We start from the raw sequence: 21191 nt of genomic DNA, 5'->3' as shown, positions 1-21191 counted from the left end.
AAAAAAAAAAAAAAAAAAAAAAAAAAAAAGCTGTTGATAGTGTAGTTTCTTGGCTGTAAGTCTTATTGAATTACATTGCTGGGGATTTCTTAGTACAAGAAATTCTTCAGTTCTTCATTTCAACTACTCAGCAAAAATTAACTCTGTGCTTCCCCATTCTACTTTTAAAGAAACTACTACACAACTCAAAGTCATCCAGTTTACTTTTTCATCCTAATGGAAACATGCATTACTCCCTGGATATCAGTTCACTTAAAAAAAAGAAGCAATGCAAATTATCACAAATAAAAAGCAAAATATAATATTACATTAATGTGTAAACAATATTATTCCAAATGTCAAGCTGATAAATTTATTGGTCTGTAACTCTAGAACAGTTATTCCTCAAATAGAGAGCAAGTACTCTTGTGAAGTTGACTTTCTTGCAAGCTTGAGTTTCTGAAGTCTGAAAAATCTCACAGTGCTTGACTTGTGTGTCTAAAAGGGAGGAAGCACTAGCTGGTCAGTCTCATGATTCAGACATTCAAATTTCTCTCTTAGACCCACCCAATGTGGTCTGATAAGACAGAGATACACAGCATCTCAGCAATAACAGTAAGAGCATTTATTTCTTCTAGCTGAATATTTAAAGAAACATTTGGAAACAGTACTTTTTGAATTTGAAATTAATGCGTTTCTATAATTTGCAAATCTACTTTGCTGGGTTACAGAACAAATACTCTGCAGCCCAAAGATATTTTGATGTACAACATGATGTGGCCCCCTGCTGGAAAAAAAAATTTCTTACAAGAAACAGAAACACAGAACAATCCTGCAGATGTTTGCTTTGTGAAAATCCATCTGTAATGAAAACAAATATTCTGTAAAGATTTTTCCCGACTTTGTTTTGAACACATGCATGATTGCATTCTGTTGTTAAATGCTCCTCTGTTCCAAATACTGCCCCGCTAGACACAATTATAACTCCCAGGGTTAAAATTTCAGAGGCACTTGAAATATGTTTTTGTGTTTAATGTCAGGCGAACAACTAAGTGCATGTATGAATTTGCAATTAATTTATATCTTAACTCAGGAAAGCATAATCTGCCCCGAGTCTTCCTTTACACCTTTAGGAGCTGAGGGCACCTAACACCTTGCATGATTCCATGCTCAGCCCTTTTATTACTTCCCCCCATGGGACATTTTGGAAAATATTTTATTAAGTGAACCGCTGCCAATCTCTGGTTTATCTTTCACAGTGTTTACTCAGCAATTTCTGTTTAATTTAAAACTTTTTTCTCTTCCTTCAAATTGCTGGTAAACCAGAGGGTGGAGGTGGCAGTAAGGATCAAAAGCCAAATGCAAAAGAGAGTAATGATAATAAGACACACACCTTCCTCCAAAAAAAACCCTGAATTTAAATATAAATAATACAGCAGCCAGTCTTAAACTAGTAGTATATTTATAGGTATCAGTGTTTCAGAACTGATGTATGAAACCTGAAAAGCTGAGCAGTAGCCAGCCAAACAACCCAAAACAACCCATATAAGTGAAAGTATTTGGGCTTTACCTGTATACAATACTAACAAATTAAATTAAGAAATAATTTAAACATGCATTGAATTCTTTCTTAGCTAAAGCAATGAATGTACTTGATTTCAATAAAAAGTATCAATTTAATTAATTAATTAAGATGTATTTTGCTATCCAATTAATGAGACACCAGCTCATTTTTCTCTTAGCAACAAAGCAAAACAAAATGAGGCAAAATCCTCTGTCCTAAGTGTTTTTAACAGGACTAATTGTATATTAGCAAAAGCAGAAAAAATATTAAAAAACACCAACTGCTTTTTAAGCCAAATATCAAACACTGATTTTCCAAAACGTCTGCTTTGCAAGTAGTGATGAAGATTAATAAATGAATTGGAAATCTAGTTCCAGTTCAGTCTTCTGCTTCTAAAGCCTATATAAAATAATATCAGAGGATTTAAGAGATAAGGGTATGTCCTAGAAAAAGAAAGGAACTTGGAAAGAACAGAAAAAAAAGAATGATGAAACAAAGGAATAAGTCACAAGATGTTTATAGTACATAAAGAGATAATAAAGAAAGAGGTCAAAATAAATCTTATCTCTCTTCTGTCTTTCTTATGAGGCCAGTTCCAGAATTACATTTCTTCTGAAAAAGTGTCTCTACAGTTATAATATAAATAATTTCATAAAGAATGATATCTGCTTTAAGATGCATACAAATATTTTTATATCTCTATATTAACATTTATATGTTTATAAGACACATAGATACATTAAAAATATCTAATTCAAAAGAATGTTTAAAACATTTTCTAGTCCACCACTGACTTGCACCAACTCATAAGCAGTAAAAATTACAGGAAGAAGTGGATTAGTTTCATTAGTTTCATGGGGCTTCAGAGAATTACATCATTTTTAAAATATTAAATTCATTTTTTATTATTTTATAATCAAAATCTTATTGTTCTGCCTGATTTTGGGAAAGAGAACTCCATGATTTGGCAATTTAGAACTCGAGACTACTGAAGAAAGATTATTACACAGGAAACAGGGAGGCCAGAGCAAAAAGGAAGTACACACTGTTCACTTTTAGAGGGAATCTTGGTCAAACCACAGTCTATAGAGTCCTTTGCTTGGTTTTACCACATGCAATAATACTCCAGTTACAGTTAAAAAACATTGCTCATTAAGAATTTGTTGAGGGTTTATTACCAAACTTACCTTTAGGAATAATGAAAGATACTAAGGTAGCATTTCCTCGTTTACAAATATAGCCAAGTTTCTTATCACATTCCCAGTTCTCCCACTTTGCACCTTTGCCAGGGTTCAATGCACCACAGATTTTTCCAGGTTCTGGAGAAGGATGGCCTTAAAAAAAAATAAAGCAAAATAAAAAACTACCACCACAAAACTCAAAAACAACAGAGTATAAGCACAACATGGTTACCCTCCCAAATCTCCTTCTGGTTTCAAATTTCCTTCTGGTTGATGCTTCAAACACCAAATTCATTAACATGTAGAAAACTGGTACTTGACAGTCCTTTAGCCTGAAGGGGGAAGTTCATTGCCTTCAGAAATAATTTTTCCACAGCAGCCACAAGTTGCAAATTCATAATTTAACAGCCTCTTTACATGTTCAAAGTCCTGGTAGAAGGTATTACAGTGTATGGGTTTATTTTCTTTGGATTTTTTCCTTTTCCAAATGGAGAATGTCTAAGTTCCAGAGGACGGTCTTTAGGTAAAAACACCCTGTTCCATAAGCTAGTCAAATTCTGCACTTGCTATAAGAAAAATAATAAGTAATTATTTTGCTGATGTGAACTTCCTGCTTATTTGCCTAGATAACATGACAATATCAGGATATTTGTAGATTTTTTTGTTACACCTAGAAGAAAAGTAGAATCTGTAGAACAGAAGAAATTTCAGCAATAAACCAGGTGAACTTTTCAAGATCTGACATACTGTTATTAAACTTAGCATGTTTTGTCTTTAATTTCTGACCATACGCCACTATACTACATAACAAACATTGGTACTACACAGAATAAACACAACAAAATAATATTTTTAGAGTCCAAGATTGTTCACTGAAATTCTCTTACACCATTATGGTTTCATTACTTTAGATTAAATATAGTCTTATATTTGCAGTCATGTTCTATCTTCTTTGCACAGGAGAAATGGATACACTTACATCAAAAATACAATTTTAAATTGTTTTATTGCACAAAGAACTTCAGCTATTGGCAGCTAGATCCCCAAAATGTCTAAGCAAAATCAGTTTTGTTTAAACATTGATAACAGCTCCATTTTTTTCCATATATTTAGAGCTAGTGAGATGAAAAATTATGAGATTTCCACTAATTCCCTTAAATTGTGTTAATGGGAAAATAGTCAATTCTTAAACATTCAGTGTAATGGGGATGAGACAGAGGGAAGCTGACCAGCATAAAGTAATGAAGGAGACAGCACAAATATAAAACATGCTATATGGACATAAGAGTAGATTATTACCTTAGAATGAAATTAAGGAACATGAGGAGTTAAGGATAAATGGAGTTCATTTTTGTTACATCAGAACCCATCTTAACTATTTAATTCTTTACAGCACAACTGAGAGTTGTCTGCAGTTTTAACAACCACAAACAGCTCCTCCTGCTGCTTTGGCTCCATCTCACAACTGTTTTTCCCCCACCCCTCCCTGTGTGCAGATTCTCATCAGTGCACTAGGATGACAGATCTCTAAATACCTCCACAGCAACTTGCAGCTCATCTCTTTGCCTGTGTGCTCACTCCACTGGAGAGCTAGTTATAAAAAGGTCAATTCACTCTTCAGAGCTTACCTGCTCAAGAAGTTTGTCCACCTAAAATGTGCTTTTGGCCTTGCTGACACGAGGAAGGCCCTGGAGCATGCACTTATGATGATTAAATGCTCAGTGAAGATAAAGAGAATTTACTTTGCAGGACTTCAGGCACCTACTTTGAATTAGTCTCCAAAAGCTCCCTGAATAGCCAGTGCAAGGGAACAAGGAGCAAGGCAAGGGTCCTGCCAAAACACACTATTACACAGGAACTCTAAACAGCCAACCAGAGATGCAGCCCTTCACCTCCTGCACAGATGGCAGAGAAACTTTTTAATGACTGCAGCAGAGTTCAACCCTGCAGCCACAGCTGTGGAGTAGCTGGGCTTCCTTCAAAGTAGTCTAGCCTCAAATGTTTGGTTTGATATGTGTTACTGCTGAAGGTAGGTTAATCCCAAGTGAAAATGAAAAGCTTCTTCAAGCAAATAAAAAAAATTGACCAAAAAGAAATTGGAAAGTAATTAGAAGAAAAGGGAAAAAAACAGAAGCTAAAACAAAACAAACAAAAACATCATTGACTTCAAGCATTGATATACATCTGTCATCTGAGTGCACCGATGAGAATCTGCATGCAAGGAGGGAAAAACATCTCAAAAATGAAAACACTACAGCACCTGATTTCTTCTGTATTCAGAAATAAAACAAATTAGGAAGATATGCAAATGAAGCATCAACAGACAACTTAAATCTTTCCTGTGGATTTTGAGGGTATCATTTCCATTATGAATAATATATTATGGTGCATATCCCTAGCATAAGGGCTGTTACTCACAGTGTTTATAATGACAATCAGAATCTTTCAGCATCAAAACAAGCTCAATAATTGCAGGAGAATAGAGAGCTAGAAAATATATCTGTTACACAATGACCAAATGTTTGCCTTTTGAACTGAGTAGCAATGAGTTTAGCCTTACCTGGAACCCAGTTTAAGTACCGAAAAGGAGCACCACCAACCCACTGCCATCCACTGTTGAAATTCAAACTGTTGAGACCAAACCAGAGAGCTGAACTCAGTGTGCGAGTCAGACCTAGGTAACAGAGACACAGAGAGATATTGCAAGTCCACAGCAAGAGCAAACACTCCTCAAAACTTGAGAGCTGAATTCTTGTTAAGCCTTCTTTCTCCTAGTACAAGTTTTAACAATTGTTAACATTCTAGTTAAGGTGGTTATGCTAAACCTGAAAAACAGGTCATCTTACATTGGTCAATTTAGTTTTAGAGTTTTGACATATTTAGGTTCGGAGAATTTTATTACAACAGAAAACAAAATTATTCTGCTATCATTGATCACAATATGAATTTTTTTTTCAGAACTATTTAAATATTAAATGGATATAGTTGCAGAAAATATCACAAAATAAAAATCAGTTTTTAAAAATTAAAGATATAATTTCCTAGAGTATATTCTCTTCCATAAAATTAAAAAGTGTGAATTTCACAGTGTAAAAAACTTGTTCTCATTTATCAAAATACATTAAAATGCAGTCGTTGCCATCATCATCCTTTTAACAGCATATCTTGTGCAATTTTCAGACTGATCTGATTTCAGTTCTTTAGCCAATGATGTCAGGCTTCAACAAAAACCAGTTCAAATGTATTCCTCTAGCTCTGAAAAGCACTTAGAAATATCCTGCTCAAGTATGGCCCTACTGAGCATTATTCATAGTCCTTACCAATCAATTCTCTATCTCTACCCTTAGTATAAGGCTTGGAAGCACAGCTGGATGCCTGCTGATTTTTTAAATTTAAGTGTGTTTCTGCATATTTCACAGAATGCCATTGTGCAATATGTATAATTTGTTTCTGATTCTACTGATGGCATCATGCCAAGGTGATGGAATTTATAGTTGTCTTTGACACCACAATGATGGGCAGCACTTGAAGCATGGCAAAGTTAAAAGAAGAAAGGAGTTGACTGGAAAGGATTGGAATCTCAGACCTGGTTTTGCACCAACACATTGACATGCTCTATAACTTCTTCTGGACAAACAACTTGTGGTTAGGAGAACTGAGAGCTGAGCATGACAGGAAATCCTAGTACTGCCAGGGTAGTTGTATAATGAAAAACTGATCTTCAAATACATTCAGCGGCCATGTGTCTCAGTTTGCAATTAAAACCCATCAGCTAATAACTACCTCCTGTGTCAGCATCAGTTTGCTCCCTTGGGCACTAATTCCACCAATAATTTTTTCACAGTCATTTGAAAAACAACCCATGTTTTGACCAAATCTTTAAATTGAAAACAGAAGTTTAGACAGAACAAATTGTTCATAACATTACATTTCTCATTCCTCTAAAGTGAAGAAACATGGATTTGATTGATGGACTGTGAGATGGATAAGGAAAAGGCTGGATGTCTGCACCTAAAGAGTCACAGTCAATAGCTTAGAATCCAAATGGAAACCAGTAACAAGTGGTGTCCCTCTAGGGTCTGTACTGGGAGCAGTGTTATTAATATTCATGTCAGCCACAGAGACAGTGGAATTGGGTGCACCCTCAGCCATTTTGCAGATGACACCCAGCTGAGTGGTGCATTTGACCCACTTGAGGGAAGAGATGGCAACCAGAGGGCTCTGACAGGCTTGAGGAGGGAGCCCATGAAGTTCAACAAGGCCAAGCACCAGGTCCTATCCCTGGGCCATGGGAATTCACAATATCAATATGGACTAGAGGGTGAATGGATCTAGAGGAGCACTGCAGAGAAGAACTTCAGGGTGCTCCTGGATGAAAAGCTGGCCATGCCATGACCTGGCCATGTGTACCTACAGCCCAGAGAGCCAAAGGTGTCCTGAGCTGTATCCAAAGGTGTCCTGAGCTGCATCCAAAGGTGTCCTGAGCTGTACCCAAAGGTGTCCTGAGCTACATCCAAAGGTGTCCTGAGCTGCATCCAAAGGTGTCCTGAGCTGTACCCAAAGGTGTCCTGAGCTTCATGCAAAGGTGTCCTGAGCTACACCTAAAGGTGTCCTGAGCTACATCCAAAGGTGTCCTGAGCTGTACCCAAAGGTGTCCTGAGCTGTACCCAAAGGTGTCCTGAGCTACATCCAAAGGTATCCTGAGCTACATCCAAAGGTGTCCTGAGCTACATCCAAAGGTGTCCTGAGCTACATCCAAAGGTATCCTGAGCTGCATCCAAAGGTATCCTGAGCTGCATCCAAAGCAGTGCAGCCTTCAGGGCAAGGGAAGGGATTCTGACCCTCAGCCCTTCTCTGGGGAGACACACTTGGAATGCTGCATTCAACTGTGGGGTCCCCAGCTCAAGAAAGGCATGGAGCAAGTCCAGAGGGGGCAAGAAATTTCATCAGAGGGCTGGAACATCCCTCCTGTGGAGAATGGCTGGGGTTGTTTAGCCTGGAGAGAAGGCTCTGGGGAGATCTTACCATGGCTCTTCAATAAATGAAAAGGACTTCTAAGAAATTTGGAAGAAGACTTTTTACCAGGGCTTGTAGTGACAGGACAAGGGGTAATAGTTTAAAAACAAAAGAGGGTAGATTTAGACTGGATATAAGGAAGGCATTTTTTACAATGTTGATGGAACAGAAATTGTTGATGCTCATCACTGAAAGTGTTCAAGGTAAGGTTAGATGGGACTTTGAGCAACCTAGTCTAATGCATGATGCCCCATACCATGGCAGAGAGATTGGGCTAGATGATCTTTAAATGTTCCTTCCAACTCAAACCATTCTCTAACCCTTTTATTCTACAAAATTAGAGAGTACAAATATAGCTTGTGGTATAGAAGACTTTATCTTTCAACTGATGTAACACATGCAAAATATTTTGTAATCTATTTAATAGATGAATCAGTGGATTATTTCATGTTTGTACACTGTCTGAGAAGGCAGTAAAGAGGACTTTCTCAATGTAGAATGTAAATATATTTTTAAAAAATTCAGAATTTTCTCATAGGAGAAGTGTGGAAACTCCTTCCAAAAACATTGAAGGAGATTGAAACTAAAAGAGAATTTTTATGAGTCCTTTTGTTTATTAGTTCTTTTTCTTTTCATGTTTTAGGGTACACTGAAGATGCAATGGCTTTAGTGAAATAGGCAAAACTGCTGACTAATACACATTTCAAGAAGCATGCAAAAAGGATGGAATCTTGGAACCTACATCTTTCATTTACAAACTACTTTGCATTTTTCTGCATTCCAACATTCATTCTTTATTGCCTGCATTACTTAATTGTTGTATTTTTTTTATGTTACTATTAGTTTATGGCAATATTATGATAAAATGAATATTATCTCTCCTATATTTCCAGAAGAACCATAACTATTTAAATTTTTTAATTACTAGAATTGAACAAATACAATCTACAAGAAGGAACATGCCATATTAGTGTCACTGTTGCAATAATACACTTTTTTAAAGAAATGAAGGATTAACCTACCTGTCAGGTATGTTTGTTCATGTAACTCTGTGATGCTTAATAACTCTGCCTTCTGCTGCTGACAGCTTTTTCTTGCCTGATGCCATTTCAGAGCTGTCTCAGAGTTTATCTGGTACTGGACATTTGTTAAAGGGTCTGTGTTCCACAAATCATTACTAGTAACTATAGGGAGAAATGAAAATTATGTAACTCATCATGAAGACAGTATCAGATGAAATATACCAAAAATAATGCATAGCAAAAGACACAAAATGCCTGAACACTGCTGTAGACAAATGGTTTGAAAGGAATCCTGAGTAGGAATCTTGCAGTAGATCCAGGACAGTAGGCAGGGAATGAAACAAAGTCAGTTTTCTCTGGTACAACAAATCTGCTGTTTAAGATAAACAATAAGTGGCTAAAAATGTGATAAAGTAGTTGATTTGTGAATATGGGGGAAAAGACTAAAAACTTACAGGCTGATGCTAGCTAAGGTGTATATCAAGCTGACCTTTTCTCAGTGTCTATGGATTTTCTTACTGTGATTGTGGTAATCAGACCCAAGTGCTGTATGCCAAGCTGACATCATCAGCATCCATCTCACATTTCCCTGCAATTCTTGATTCCTTAATCATGTGTCTGACATAGTATGGCTTTCTCCTCTGCCTCATAGCCTGGCTGAAATGCTTGGACACCTGAACTTGGCACTTTTAGGCAGTGCCAGTGAAAGCATCCTCCAAAAGGACCCAACACTGAAGCTGCCCCAGAAGGTTCTCTTTACACTGCTGCAGTGTCTCCTGGCTCATCTCTACTGAATCTCCACAAACAATCAACAGAAAACCGTGTGATCTTGATCTGCCAAAAATGGAACCTACATGAATTCCCAACACTGAGATAAATGTCACATAAAGGGAATAAAGTTGCATGACTGAAGCAGAGCACAGCAGAGAACACTGCATGTCTGCCAAGGAGCAAACAACTGAATTCCTGAAGCCTTTATCAGCTTCTCAAGTTACAGTCTGAAAAACTGAGAGAAAGAGGTCTCATCTGAATTCAGAGTGCTCAGAAAGCTCCAGTCTGCAAATAGAGGGAAACAATACAATAAACAAAACTCAAAACAAAGCATAGTGCATGTTAAATATCAGGAGGTCACTCACCAATTCCAGTTTTTCCTGTATTAAATCTGATTATCTATAGGTAATATAAAGTGTTTCTTTTCATATTATCTTTATTTTAAAAATAAATAAATATAACCTACTGTAATAGTGACATTTTGGTAAAAATGGGAGCTTTCATCTGATTATCACATCATCCACAAATCAACTTCTGTTCAAAATATTTTATAACTATCAGAATAAAAACTTTGTTGCTACATTACATTCTAAAAACCATAAATCCCTGTGCACGTGTCTGGGATAAAATTAATATTGCAAAAATAGTAAAACCTATAATTCAGTAAAGAAAACTGGCTCTGACTTGATAGTGCAATTATTACAGAGAAGAGGTAAACAGGTCTTGGGCATTCATCCAACCTTCCACCTCAGTTCCCTGGTCTCATAATTTATAGCTGACTTCCATATGGTGCTCTCTTGTAGAATTTTGGCCTTTCATAAAAATCAAATTAATTTCTAAGTCTTGGAAAATTTGCTTTTAAGATGTTTTAGAGTTCAAATGTCTTTGCAGAACAGGATTTTGGAAAATCTATGTGCTATTGTTTAAAGCTTAGTTCCCCAGGGAAACAAAGAAAAAGATGAATAACTTTTCAGGGATAATATATTTTAGCACCTAAGATAAATTAATGTTAAATCTCACCTGTCCTCAGTACATAAGTAGAAAATTATTAAAAATCTGGACTCTACCCCCACATAGATTAATTCAGCACCTGTCTCAGCACCTCTTTCTAGATCATCAAATAAAAAAGTCATAATCATATTTATATCATCTCCACTGTTAAAATTTCTCCACCTCTATTGATTATAATAACTGTTGCAAGTACAGCCTCATGCTCTCTTCATTTTGGAGAACATGTGAGGTGGTTTTGGTCACAATGAGAAGTGACTGGGTCACCCACAGACATTCCACCGAAGGTCCCAGCTCCAGTATGAGCAGCTGTAACAGTTTGCATCACATATTTTCTTGCTGGCACCCTTGGTCTCCTGGACAGTTTGAGAAACAGCACTTTATTCTTAGTAAAAAAAATTTAACACTCACAGACTTAAGCATTCTATTTTTATAGCTGTTGTTGAAGTTCATTAACTTATCACACTCTCATATCTCACTCATTGCTCTTTCATCGGGATGACTAAAACTTCTGCTACCATGGCCTATCTCTCACTAAAATATATGACCCAAACTTGAATATTTTATAGCCAGTACTGAAGAATCAGGAAGGAAATATGCAGGCAGTCAGCATAAAACAGTTTTTTCCAAAAACAATCACTGCCATCTGAATGGATTTCCTTGAATTATGTCAAAGAATTAAACAAAATTTTAATGATGCCTCCTATTTGTTGTACTCAAATAATACTAGGCAGGGAGTATTCTTAAGTCAACTTTACATGTGCTTTATTAATGGGATTGATATTCCCAGCATGTTTTTATTATCTTGAAAATTATATTGGCATAGGAGAAAAAAAGTCTGATTTTTACTTGTCGGAAATACTGAATCCAACATTAATGGAAATCAGGCAAGGACATCAGTATTTTGCAATCAAACCAGTTAAGATCAACCCAAACAGTTTTCTTCACATCAAAGGAAAGGCATATTTTTCTCCTCAGCTCTGCTTGCAGTCAGCACGTGATTTACAGCAAAATACAATAATAAAGAAAAGGAGGGAGAAGTACTACCTTTCTCAGCATGACAGAAGAACCAGATTGCAGACAAAATATTTAGTACAGATTTTACAGAGGTCAGAGAAAAATCTTTAAAATAATTCAAATACAAGCAGGCATAAATTACTCTACTTACTTAAAACAAGATCAACATTTCTAAATAAAGTTCTACATATTGATAATACTGCATTTTAAACATCAAGTATATTCAAACCAGGGAATTTAGAATACAAATTGAATAGAATACACATACTACTAATTGAGTTAGAAGACAGAACTAAAATATAGTACACAGATTTGGGAAACACTGGGATGTACTAAAGAGTTCATGAAAGCTCCTTCATGTCTAAAAGACAACTCACTCTCCAAAGTAGTTTTAATTTTCAACTAAACTGTATTCCAGCTTTCAGTTCCACTTCATGGATTTCTACTTTTTGACCTTTTCTATTTACTACTTATGCTAATGTAACATCTTTACATCTAATTGACTTTGTATTTAAGTAAATGGTGTGTATAGATATTCCAGTATACAATTAACATACTTTTACTCAAAAATAATTGGACAATGTTTTTTTATGTTGGGTCCTATATTTGAATATTTATGTAGCTCTTAAAAGGAAAACAGGCTAAACAGAGACACAAACTGAACCATTTCAAAAGCACATGTTATGGACATATATCCAGGCAGTTCAACAGCAGCACAGCAGAACCATGAATGTAAAAAGCTTACATTTCATTGGGCAAAATCCATACTTCTTGTCAACATCATAGTCTGAAGTGGTTCCACACCAGAACCAGCCATCTGATCTGCCAGCATCTGTGCAGTCAGCATACCATTTACCATCAAACTTAAAAGGAAATACACAAGGGGCTCCATTGTCATTTCCTTTCACTGTGTAGGTATCTAAGGAGACACAACAATTCAAAAATGTATAAAAATTAATAAGCATGGGATATATAGAGGTTCATCTTTATGATCCTATTACAAAATATTATAGCAAGGAAAGCTTGCTAGCTTAGTATACAACTGTACTAGAAATGGAATATTGGTCATTTGATCATTTTACTCTAGGTCTAATCTGATACCCACATTCACAGTGAGACAACTTTTTGTTGCTAAGGGAGACAACAGACCACAACTCTCTGAGCCAAGACAAGTACATTCCCATGCTAAATTTCCCATGCATAACAATAAAAAGTATAAAATCCACACACTTACAAAATTTTTTAAACACAAAAGACTGTTGAGCATTCTGTCAATAACCCAGTGAATTGCTGATCGTTTTGGACATGGAAGAGCATGCACATGTGGACTTTAAAGATATATACCATGGAGTGACTCCATTATATTATGCCCAAATCAATTTTATATTTGCATCTAAAGACATTTTTTGTTTTATCAGAAACCTGGCTCAATGAACCTTATGAAAGTAACTAAAGCAGGTTTCAGTGTGTGCACATGTAATGTACATTCATTGATGGAAGGACATACAGGGGAACTGTACTTGACAAGGATTTTTGGAGAGGTGGCATACCAGGGTTACTGTCTCACAGAGCTGCTAGAAAACAGAGGAGGAAGGAATAGCAGGACATTATTACATTTCCCCCCCGGGTTCTTTTACATAATTTGCTTCACTAGAGTTCTTCTATTCTGGCTTCTGGCCAAGGACTAGTACTGTAACTAGCCATGGTGTAAACCACAGAAACTGCATCCACATCTCCCCCATGACCATTTCTGTTTATCAAAGAATACTAAATGGGAAGTCAAGTGTATTTCCAGATACTTATCATGAATATATATAGAGAGAGCTATTATACATAACTTTTTCAAATTTAACTATTTAAAATATCTTATTTCTTTGTCTAACATTTTAGCACCAACTCTGAGACTCCCTTCAAACACTTAGGAAGATATTTGCAGTACATTGGAAATGAAGATATCAAGAGTTAACTAATATCTTACTGCCAGTTAATATTTGCACTCCAAGGAAAAAAAATACAACCAACAGACTAAACAACCACACTATGTCTTTCTATACATATGTAGTAAATAATAAAAGCTATCATCAACTGCTGTGTAATAGTTACACACATTTTCAATAACCATAGAATTTTTTATTCTCTCCAAATGAATCACTACCATGCATTGTTAATCATCTATTGGCACTCTGACAAGTCTGACAAAAACCAAAATGAACTACTCAAGAAACCAAAAGCACACCCACTCAAGTATTGTTGATTTCACCTGAATTTACACTCACTGATCATCAATAAGATTAAGGAAATTCTTCAACACATGTAATATTTTGATTATCTACACATAAAAATGAGTTTGAAATACAGAAAATAATTTACAGAACTTTACCTTCATAGCCTCGAGAGCACAGATCGTCTGTGGTTCCGTAGACTTTCCACCTGCTCCATAAACCAGATCCCTTGTACAGCATAATATTCCTTTCCTGTTTGTTCCCATAGTTGAAAAATAGATCTTCCCCTTGGATTGCAAAGAGAGTCTCATTTCTGCATTCCCATCGCTGAAGTTCACTAGCCTTGTCACAAGGATACAGAGTGATGGGAACCCAGTCTTTCTTCGAAGGCACTCCCAAGCACAGTTTGAATGCTATGCTCATAAGCTGGTGATCTGAGACCCACCTGAATTTTTGTGACTCATTCTCTTGAACACAAGGAGCAGTAGTCACTGAATTAGAACTCTGAGCCAGTACACAGCGCTTGTGATCTTCATTATATATTAAGAAGATGCTAGTATCTGTAAGAAAAATAACACTAGAATTATTTGGGTTGAAGTAACCTTACCTTCTACCTAAATGAAATATGAATCTGGGCACTCCTCTTGGTGTGAAAAATCTCATCATCTGTTCAGCAAAAGAAGGTTTGCACTACACCTGTTAAGGTGGCTGCATGATGCTGCTAGTTCAGATGTGAGAACATTTCAACTATTTTGTGCAAGTGAAAGCATCTGCACACAAAAGCACAAGGCAGCAGAGGTGTAGACCTAGAGCCTCCTGTAGGTTTAAAGCATGGGTTAAAGTGAAGAGAGAAACACCCTAATGGTGTTAATGCTGCACCCATGGAAATTACTGCAGTGAGGTAGCATGGACACTGCAGAGAGCAGATCCTGACACTGAACTCCCCAGCAGCTCTGGATACCAGGCTGGGGAGATGACAACAGCCACTAAGCTCTTCAGGCTCCATTTCCCCACAGTGGAGAGATCTGTTCTCAAAAGCCCTGCTAAAATCTTTAAAGTATTAACTGAGGAGAAAGATATGTTTTTAAGCTCTATACTCAAGCTTCTTGTAGAACATATTTCTTTTTCACTTCAGTCATCAGTGACTTCTTTCTTGCATCTCTCCATTATGAATGAAAAGCCAACAGCAGTGGGATTTGCCATCACCAGTTATGCCTCTTCATGACTTATGAAAACACAAAACTCTTCATAGCTTCCCAGGGTATTTCTCCCTCTTAGAAGACAGTGCTTCACAACATGCACTTACATATATTCAAGGTTGAATTCAAAATTGTAGCCACTTGAAAAGTTTCCAACACCTTTTGCACTTGGATGTGCTATGAGTGTAACATTTCTGAGCTGATCTTGCTGGAAGACTAAAAATTTCTCCTCTCTGATCCACCCAAGATATATTTTAGCACAGTAACTTAATCATGCTCTTTCACATAAGGTTAACAGGATGCACAGCATGTTAAAGCTGTATTTTAACTGGGCTATGAGCTAGAAAGGAGAAATATTAATTTATGTGACTCTGGGGATTGAAGCTAATTAAAATACTATTTATTTTAGTGTATGATTACCAAACTAAACAAATTCCATAATGGAGGAACATTTAAGGGAGAAATAGGTTAACCACAGCCTCTGCTGAGGCTCTAATGTGGAAATGATCACACTTTTCTGCAGAAGAACAATCTGGGAACAAATAACCTCTCTCTCAGAGAAAGGGCTGACCTAGACCTATCTCATCTATAGTTCAGCTTCCTTCTCTTGTCCTTTGGCTTCTAACTCACTGGGAAGTAATGTAAAACTGATGAGCACTGGAGGCAGAAATCGTTGTCTTTTGCCAATGTGTTTTACTCACAGACAATACAAGGAAATGTATAATTATCACCACTGGTGACAACTTCTTTTTATTCTTCTTTTCTGCTAGCATTAAACACGATGTTATTGTAAACTGATATATGCAGTGCTTGCAACTCTCCTCTTCCTGAAATCGTGTTTAAAGTTTCTGGATAAAAGAGATGTCAAACAATTTCACGTGTATGGAAAACACTACCTGATTTTTCAAACTGCTATAATTGTATCTGTGGCCTAAAATAACAGTCCTTATTTTCCAGTTCTTGTGGTGTTAAAGAGAAGATGCTATGCACATGATAAAAGTATCTCTAATTCAAAAGCGTGGATTGCTGCATCCAAGCAAGAGAGGGTGCAGAGTTTTGGCTTCAGAACTGAAGTTAAAAAGCTGAACAAAGCAGTCTGGCCAGTGGGGATGGAGAGGGGGACAAAACTTAGGGTTTCTACTATTCTGAAAGTGCCTTTACAAAGCTTTAGAAGTGTGTAAACCCAACACACCTGCTAATACAAGGGCATATTCCCAATGCAGGGACTAGTACACATGTAAGCAGTTAAAAGGCCATCACAGCCAAGAAGGCATCAAAAATAAGTTGACACCAAAACAGGAGAATAGAACGAGAGGTATCAGGATGCTGGGGCAACTGTGGCTGAGGCTGTAATTGCAGGATTTCCTTTCCCTCAGTGCTGCTCCTCTCTAGTCCATGGCCATCGAGCAGACTCATAACTTAGTGCTGTATTGCTCAGGTTTACATCTCTATTTCTGTTTATTCTCCCATCCTGGTCACAGAAGGGGATTCCCATATAACAGCATCCGTGTAATTAGATGGTCTAGAAGAAACAAGCCAGGTTTGTGCAGCACTTCCTCTGCCCTGCCAACTCCTCTCAGTAAACACTTGATACCACTCTTGCCAACATGATGAGCTGTATCTGTAAATGGGCTGAGCAGAATTACACATATCACCATTAGCTGTGTGTCACTGTTCTGCAGCAACACTTGTCATGGAGATCTGTAATGGGTGCTGTTCTTCACTACAGATGAACCATGGGTGGAACACTTTAAGGTCCACCACAGTGTGCTCATGAGTACCACCACAGTGTTAGTACTTTGAATTAAACCTATATCTAACACAAATTCATATATTGAAATTTACTCCTGGAAGGAAGGTCTTTAAAATGCATAAGAACTTGCCAGGCTTAGGAAACAATTTCACCATTACCAATGCACAACCAGCCATTCAGGGAGATCTAGCATCTTTTCCTTTGAAAGTCCCAAGTAGATCCCAAAAGAATTTTTCTCACAGGCTTTCATTTTTTTTACTCACCACTCTGTAACTAGTGCCTATCTATGTATTTTAAGAATTGTGCCAAGTACTGCAGGAACCCACAGGGCAGTATCATTTCCACAGTAGAGATTTCCAGACTGCCAAACTGACTTCACACTGCAGCATTTGCAAACCATCACAGATTATGCGAGTGCAAATAAAGAAGTAATTTGTTAAGCCAGTGAAGTGTTACCAGTGTAAAACACTAATGGAGAGCACCAGAAGAGCAGATCAAAAGCCAGAAGCAAAAGAGGAGAGAGCAAGGAAGCAAAAGCAGGTAGGGTGACTGTCTTCTCTACAGACTCCTGCTTACCAGATGGCCTGAACTGATTGCTGCTAATTAGACAAAGGATGAAAGGTTACAAGGCTGCGTTAGGAAGATTTGCATTGGTAAATCTCCATCTAGAGAGCAGAGGACGATGAGAGGTTTTCAGGAAGTGCAGGTGCAAAACTTCCACTGAAAAATAGCTTTGAGCTGGAAATCGTGATAAATCTCAGAGCAAGTGTGAACAAACTCCAGGTATCACAAAGCAACATAACTTCCCCCTGTTTACACACCTCCATCCACCCAGCACCACGGCTAGCCTAACATCCCCCCACAGAAGCCATCTGCCGAAAGCAGGGCTCATCCAAGAGGGCTGGAGGACAGGCACAGCCCCAGGACCAGGCAGCTCTGCAAAGCTCCGCGGTGAGCAGCTCTCTGAGGGAAAGCCGGGTGATGGTATTGAATCAATCAGGGACTGATGGGAGCGGTGGGGAAACTGAGGCAGGGCCGGTGACAGCCCCGCTCGGTGTCCACAGCGCCACGGGCACCCCAAAGGCCGCCCTACCGGGCAGTTTTCCCGGCGGGCACGTCTGGATGCGGGCGAGGAGGGGGTCCCGAGGGGAGCCCTGCTCCATCCCGCCCGCCCGCCGCAGCGAGGGTGAAAATGCTCGGGGGCTTCACCTGCTCCTCGCCCCGCAATCCCCGGCTCAGGCGCGGCTCTGTGCCCGCCGTGCCCCCGGTTTGCCCAGCCCCAGCGGGCACTTACCGAGGCGGGGCACGGCCCGGGGCAGCAGCAGCAGCAGCGGCAGCAGCGGGAGCGCGGTCCGAGCCATGGCCGAGCCGAGCGCGTCCCGCCGCGCTCCACAGGGGCGGCCGGACCGGGGGAAAACTGCGCTCCAAATGATAAGGAAATATCCTGTCACATGGGGCCTTTTGAAATAACAGGAATTCGCTGTTCAAACTTTGCTTTCCTAAGCTGATTTTTTTCCCTTAGCGGAGGAAAGAGCCTTCTTCCAGGCATGTGCAGGTGATAAAGCGGTGATAGCTGAGAGGAGCGCTGCTTTTCTTGCTGTTCCCGTCGTGTGGGGTGCTTGTCTTTTTTCTTTTATCCCATTTGCGACTCTGACAGCGTTGCATCTGGGTCAATGACTTGTCTTCCAAGAAAATTAGCCAACCCCGCTCGGAGGGAGGAGGGTATCCCTCTCCTTTTCTTCTGGGGTAAGGAAAGGAGAAGGATAAGGCGTGAGCAACCCAAATCTCAAAGAAAACCCCTGCTCACACGCCCAGGTTTCTCCCCAGAGCGAGGACTGCAGAAGGAGCAGAGACCTACTTTTGGGATCCCGGGACCTGCGCTGCGCCCCCGTCCCCATCCCTCCTGCCCCGGGGCTCCGCCGGGAGCGGGGCGCGGCCGGGGCCGGGCTGCCAGGGCGAGCCGGGGGGATGAGGGGGTTAAAGAGCCCCAGGAGCACTGGCTCAACTCCAATAAATTAATTTCAGCCGATTTGTTTGTTTGTTTATTCGTTCTACTGACAGTGATGGTTCTGCTGTTAGCAGGACTCAAATCTTGCTCGTGAATCAGTGCGGGAAAGACAAAACCTTGCCTGCTAGCTGGGGTTCACAAGCTGAAGTACCTGCTTGGAATTAAATGATCTTTCTGAAAAGTGACTTTAGAGCACAGACTGCCTTGATGTTTTTATGGCTTCTTACTGTGCTGCATAGAGAGCAGCACATTATTTGTTTGAGATCACTATCATTGTACAGTCTGAACAGTCCCAAATGGATTGAAAACATCACTCTTACTGTTGTTTTACACCAAGAGGCTTTTGTAACATATGGGACTTACTGGGTATTTTGATGGAGCATCCATGAGGCTCAGGGAGCACCTTATTGCTCTATACGAGTCCCTGAAAAGAGGGCTTAGTGGGGTGGAGGTTGGTCTCTTCTCCCAGGTAGCAACTGACAGGACAAGAGGAAATGGCCTGAAGTTGCACCAAGGGACGCTTAGACTAGATATTAGGGAAATTTTATTTTCTGAAAGAGTAGTCCAGCACCACAACAGGATGCCCAGGGAAATGGTGGAATCCCTGGAAGTGTTTAAAAGTGTGGAGATGTGGTGCTTAGAGACGAGATCTATTGATGGACTTGGAAGTGCTGGATTACTGGTAGGACTCAATGACCTTAGAGGTTTTTCCAACCTTAAAAATTCTATGATTCTATGAACCTGTAAAGCATCAAACCTACCATGTGTATAAAGCTGATGTGCAGCAGGCTGTACCCCTGTGTTGTCATGCTCTTGGAAATCTCTGATAAGTATTAAAAAATCTTCAAAATCTTCCTTGACGGAAGTTTTGGGTGGGAAAGTACAGCACATTCAGGGAAACACCAATATAAGATTATTATGGAAAGAGGCAGAGCAGAGTAAGAATGTATTTTGACACTATTATAAGAGGAGAAAAAACAATGGAAATGAAAAACAGGCTCATTGGAAGTCAATGAAACTCCTGTTAACATTGGAAAAGATTCCAGCTAGGCACTCCAGCTGTGCTGGGTCCTCTTAGGAGCTACGTGAGGAGAGTAAAGAGGAAGTGGTTCATCATTTCTCTCAACATCTGTAGAACTACAAAAAGGTCAGGCACAGCCTCATCCAGGGACAAGAGGTGGGAAGTATTTCAGCCATAATCAGCAATGTTCTGTATTGTTGTGTTGATGAATTGGCATGTAGGAAACTTAATCTCTTGCTGTATGGGAGATATTTATTTTTCTCTAATTATTTTTACCTAATTATTTTCAAAACCCAAAAGCCCAGGAAAACATCTAGTGCTAAGAGTAACAAGTCAGAAAAATGCTGCTGCCCTAAATAGAGCACTGCTATTTCTAAGACCATCACTGAAAGTTTGGGTATTTGTGGTATTCTTTCAGCTCAAGAGAAGGGAGATGCTTTGCGAAGTTCAGTCTCAAAGTAAAAAAATAAAGATGTCACCAAAGTCTTCACATGTGATGGTTATGTGCAGCAAAGGCTGCTTGTAACTGAAGTGAATAGATGTGTTGCACAAATAGGCAGAAAAAGGGAATTAAGTAGATGGGTAGATACCTCTTTGGCTGTCAGTGGCTGTACAAGGAATGAGCTATACTCTGAAGTGACAGAACAAACTGTTTTAGACTGTTTGTGGAGTTTCTCAAAACCAAACTGGGCAAGATGCTGAGCAACCTGATCCAAGTCAGCCCTTCTATATGACTTTCCAGCCCTTCGTGCTGGATGACCTCCCAAGGTCTCTTCCAATCAAAATGAGACTTCAGAAGAACTACTTCCAAGGGACATATTCCAGCCTCTCTCCCTCCCTGATCTGAAAACAGCCTTTTTCTCACTGTCCCTTACACTCACTGGATTTACTGGAGATATTACAAGTTCAAAGCCCTTTTGACACACATATGTGATTCAGACATATATCTATGTGTGTATGCATAAGTCTACACATACCCCTGTCTAGGGCAGCAAAGGTCTTGATGAGCCTATTCACATAGCCTCTGTGTCTCATCTGCAGCACACTCATCAGTAATTATATCTGTATCTCGCTCCCTCCTTCATCATCAGTCATATTCTGATCTCATATGGTCAAAAGGAAAGATTTTCTCTCTTCTGAGACAAAAGGATTCAGCAAAATCTCAGGCTGTAGTGTCTTGTAGGCAAAAAGTTACCAAAAGCTTATTCTGCTAAATAACTAATGACAGGGTACATGTCCTAGATAGACATATGTTTTCATCTTTCCCGTGGGTAGGAAGCCAGCTGACATTTACACAGGACAGAAAGGCTTGAATTCCTCTGAGACAGGTCAGACCCTCTCTTCTTGTGGCACATCCAGTTCCTGCAACTGGTCATCCTTCCTAGCAAAATACGTTGAATTCCTGAAGCCATAGTGGCTCTTGACTTTTA

The 21191-nt window shown here is 39.0% G+C and overlaps 1 protein-coding gene across 1 annotated transcript in view; it reads right to left on the bottom strand.

Moving 5' to 3' along the window:
- LOC130250438 (macrophage mannose receptor 1-like) overlaps window positions 1-18314 on the bottom strand; it is a 51536-nt gene extending 33222 nt beyond the window's left edge. The window contains exons 1-6 of the mRNA XM_056486162.1: window positions 18027-18314; window positions 13939-14340; window positions 12304-12477; window positions 8763-8924; window positions 5285-5398; window positions 2731-2877 (exon numbers count right to left, since the gene is read on the bottom strand). Coding sequence (XP_056342137.1) covers window positions 2731-2877; window positions 5285-5398; window positions 8763-8924; window positions 12304-12477; window positions 13939-14340; window positions 18027-18093 — 1066 coding nt within the window. The 5' untranslated portion in view covers window positions 18094-18314. The remainder of the gene's footprint in view (window positions 1-2730; window positions 2878-5284; window positions 5399-8762; window positions 8925-12303; window positions 12478-13938; window positions 14341-18026) is intronic.
- Between the last annotated feature and the right edge of the window lie 2877 nt (window positions 18315-21191).

Source organism: Oenanthe melanoleuca, chromosome 2 (genome assembly GCF_029582105.1).
Source record: "Oenanthe melanoleuca isolate GR-GAL-2019-014 chromosome 2, OMel1.0, whole genome shotgun sequence".
NCBI lineage: Eukaryota > Metazoa > Chordata > Aves > Passeriformes > Muscicapidae > Oenanthe > Oenanthe melanoleuca.
The sequence above is the reverse complement of the archived record's forward strand: the minus strand, read 5'-3'. Positions and strand labels throughout refer to the sequence as shown.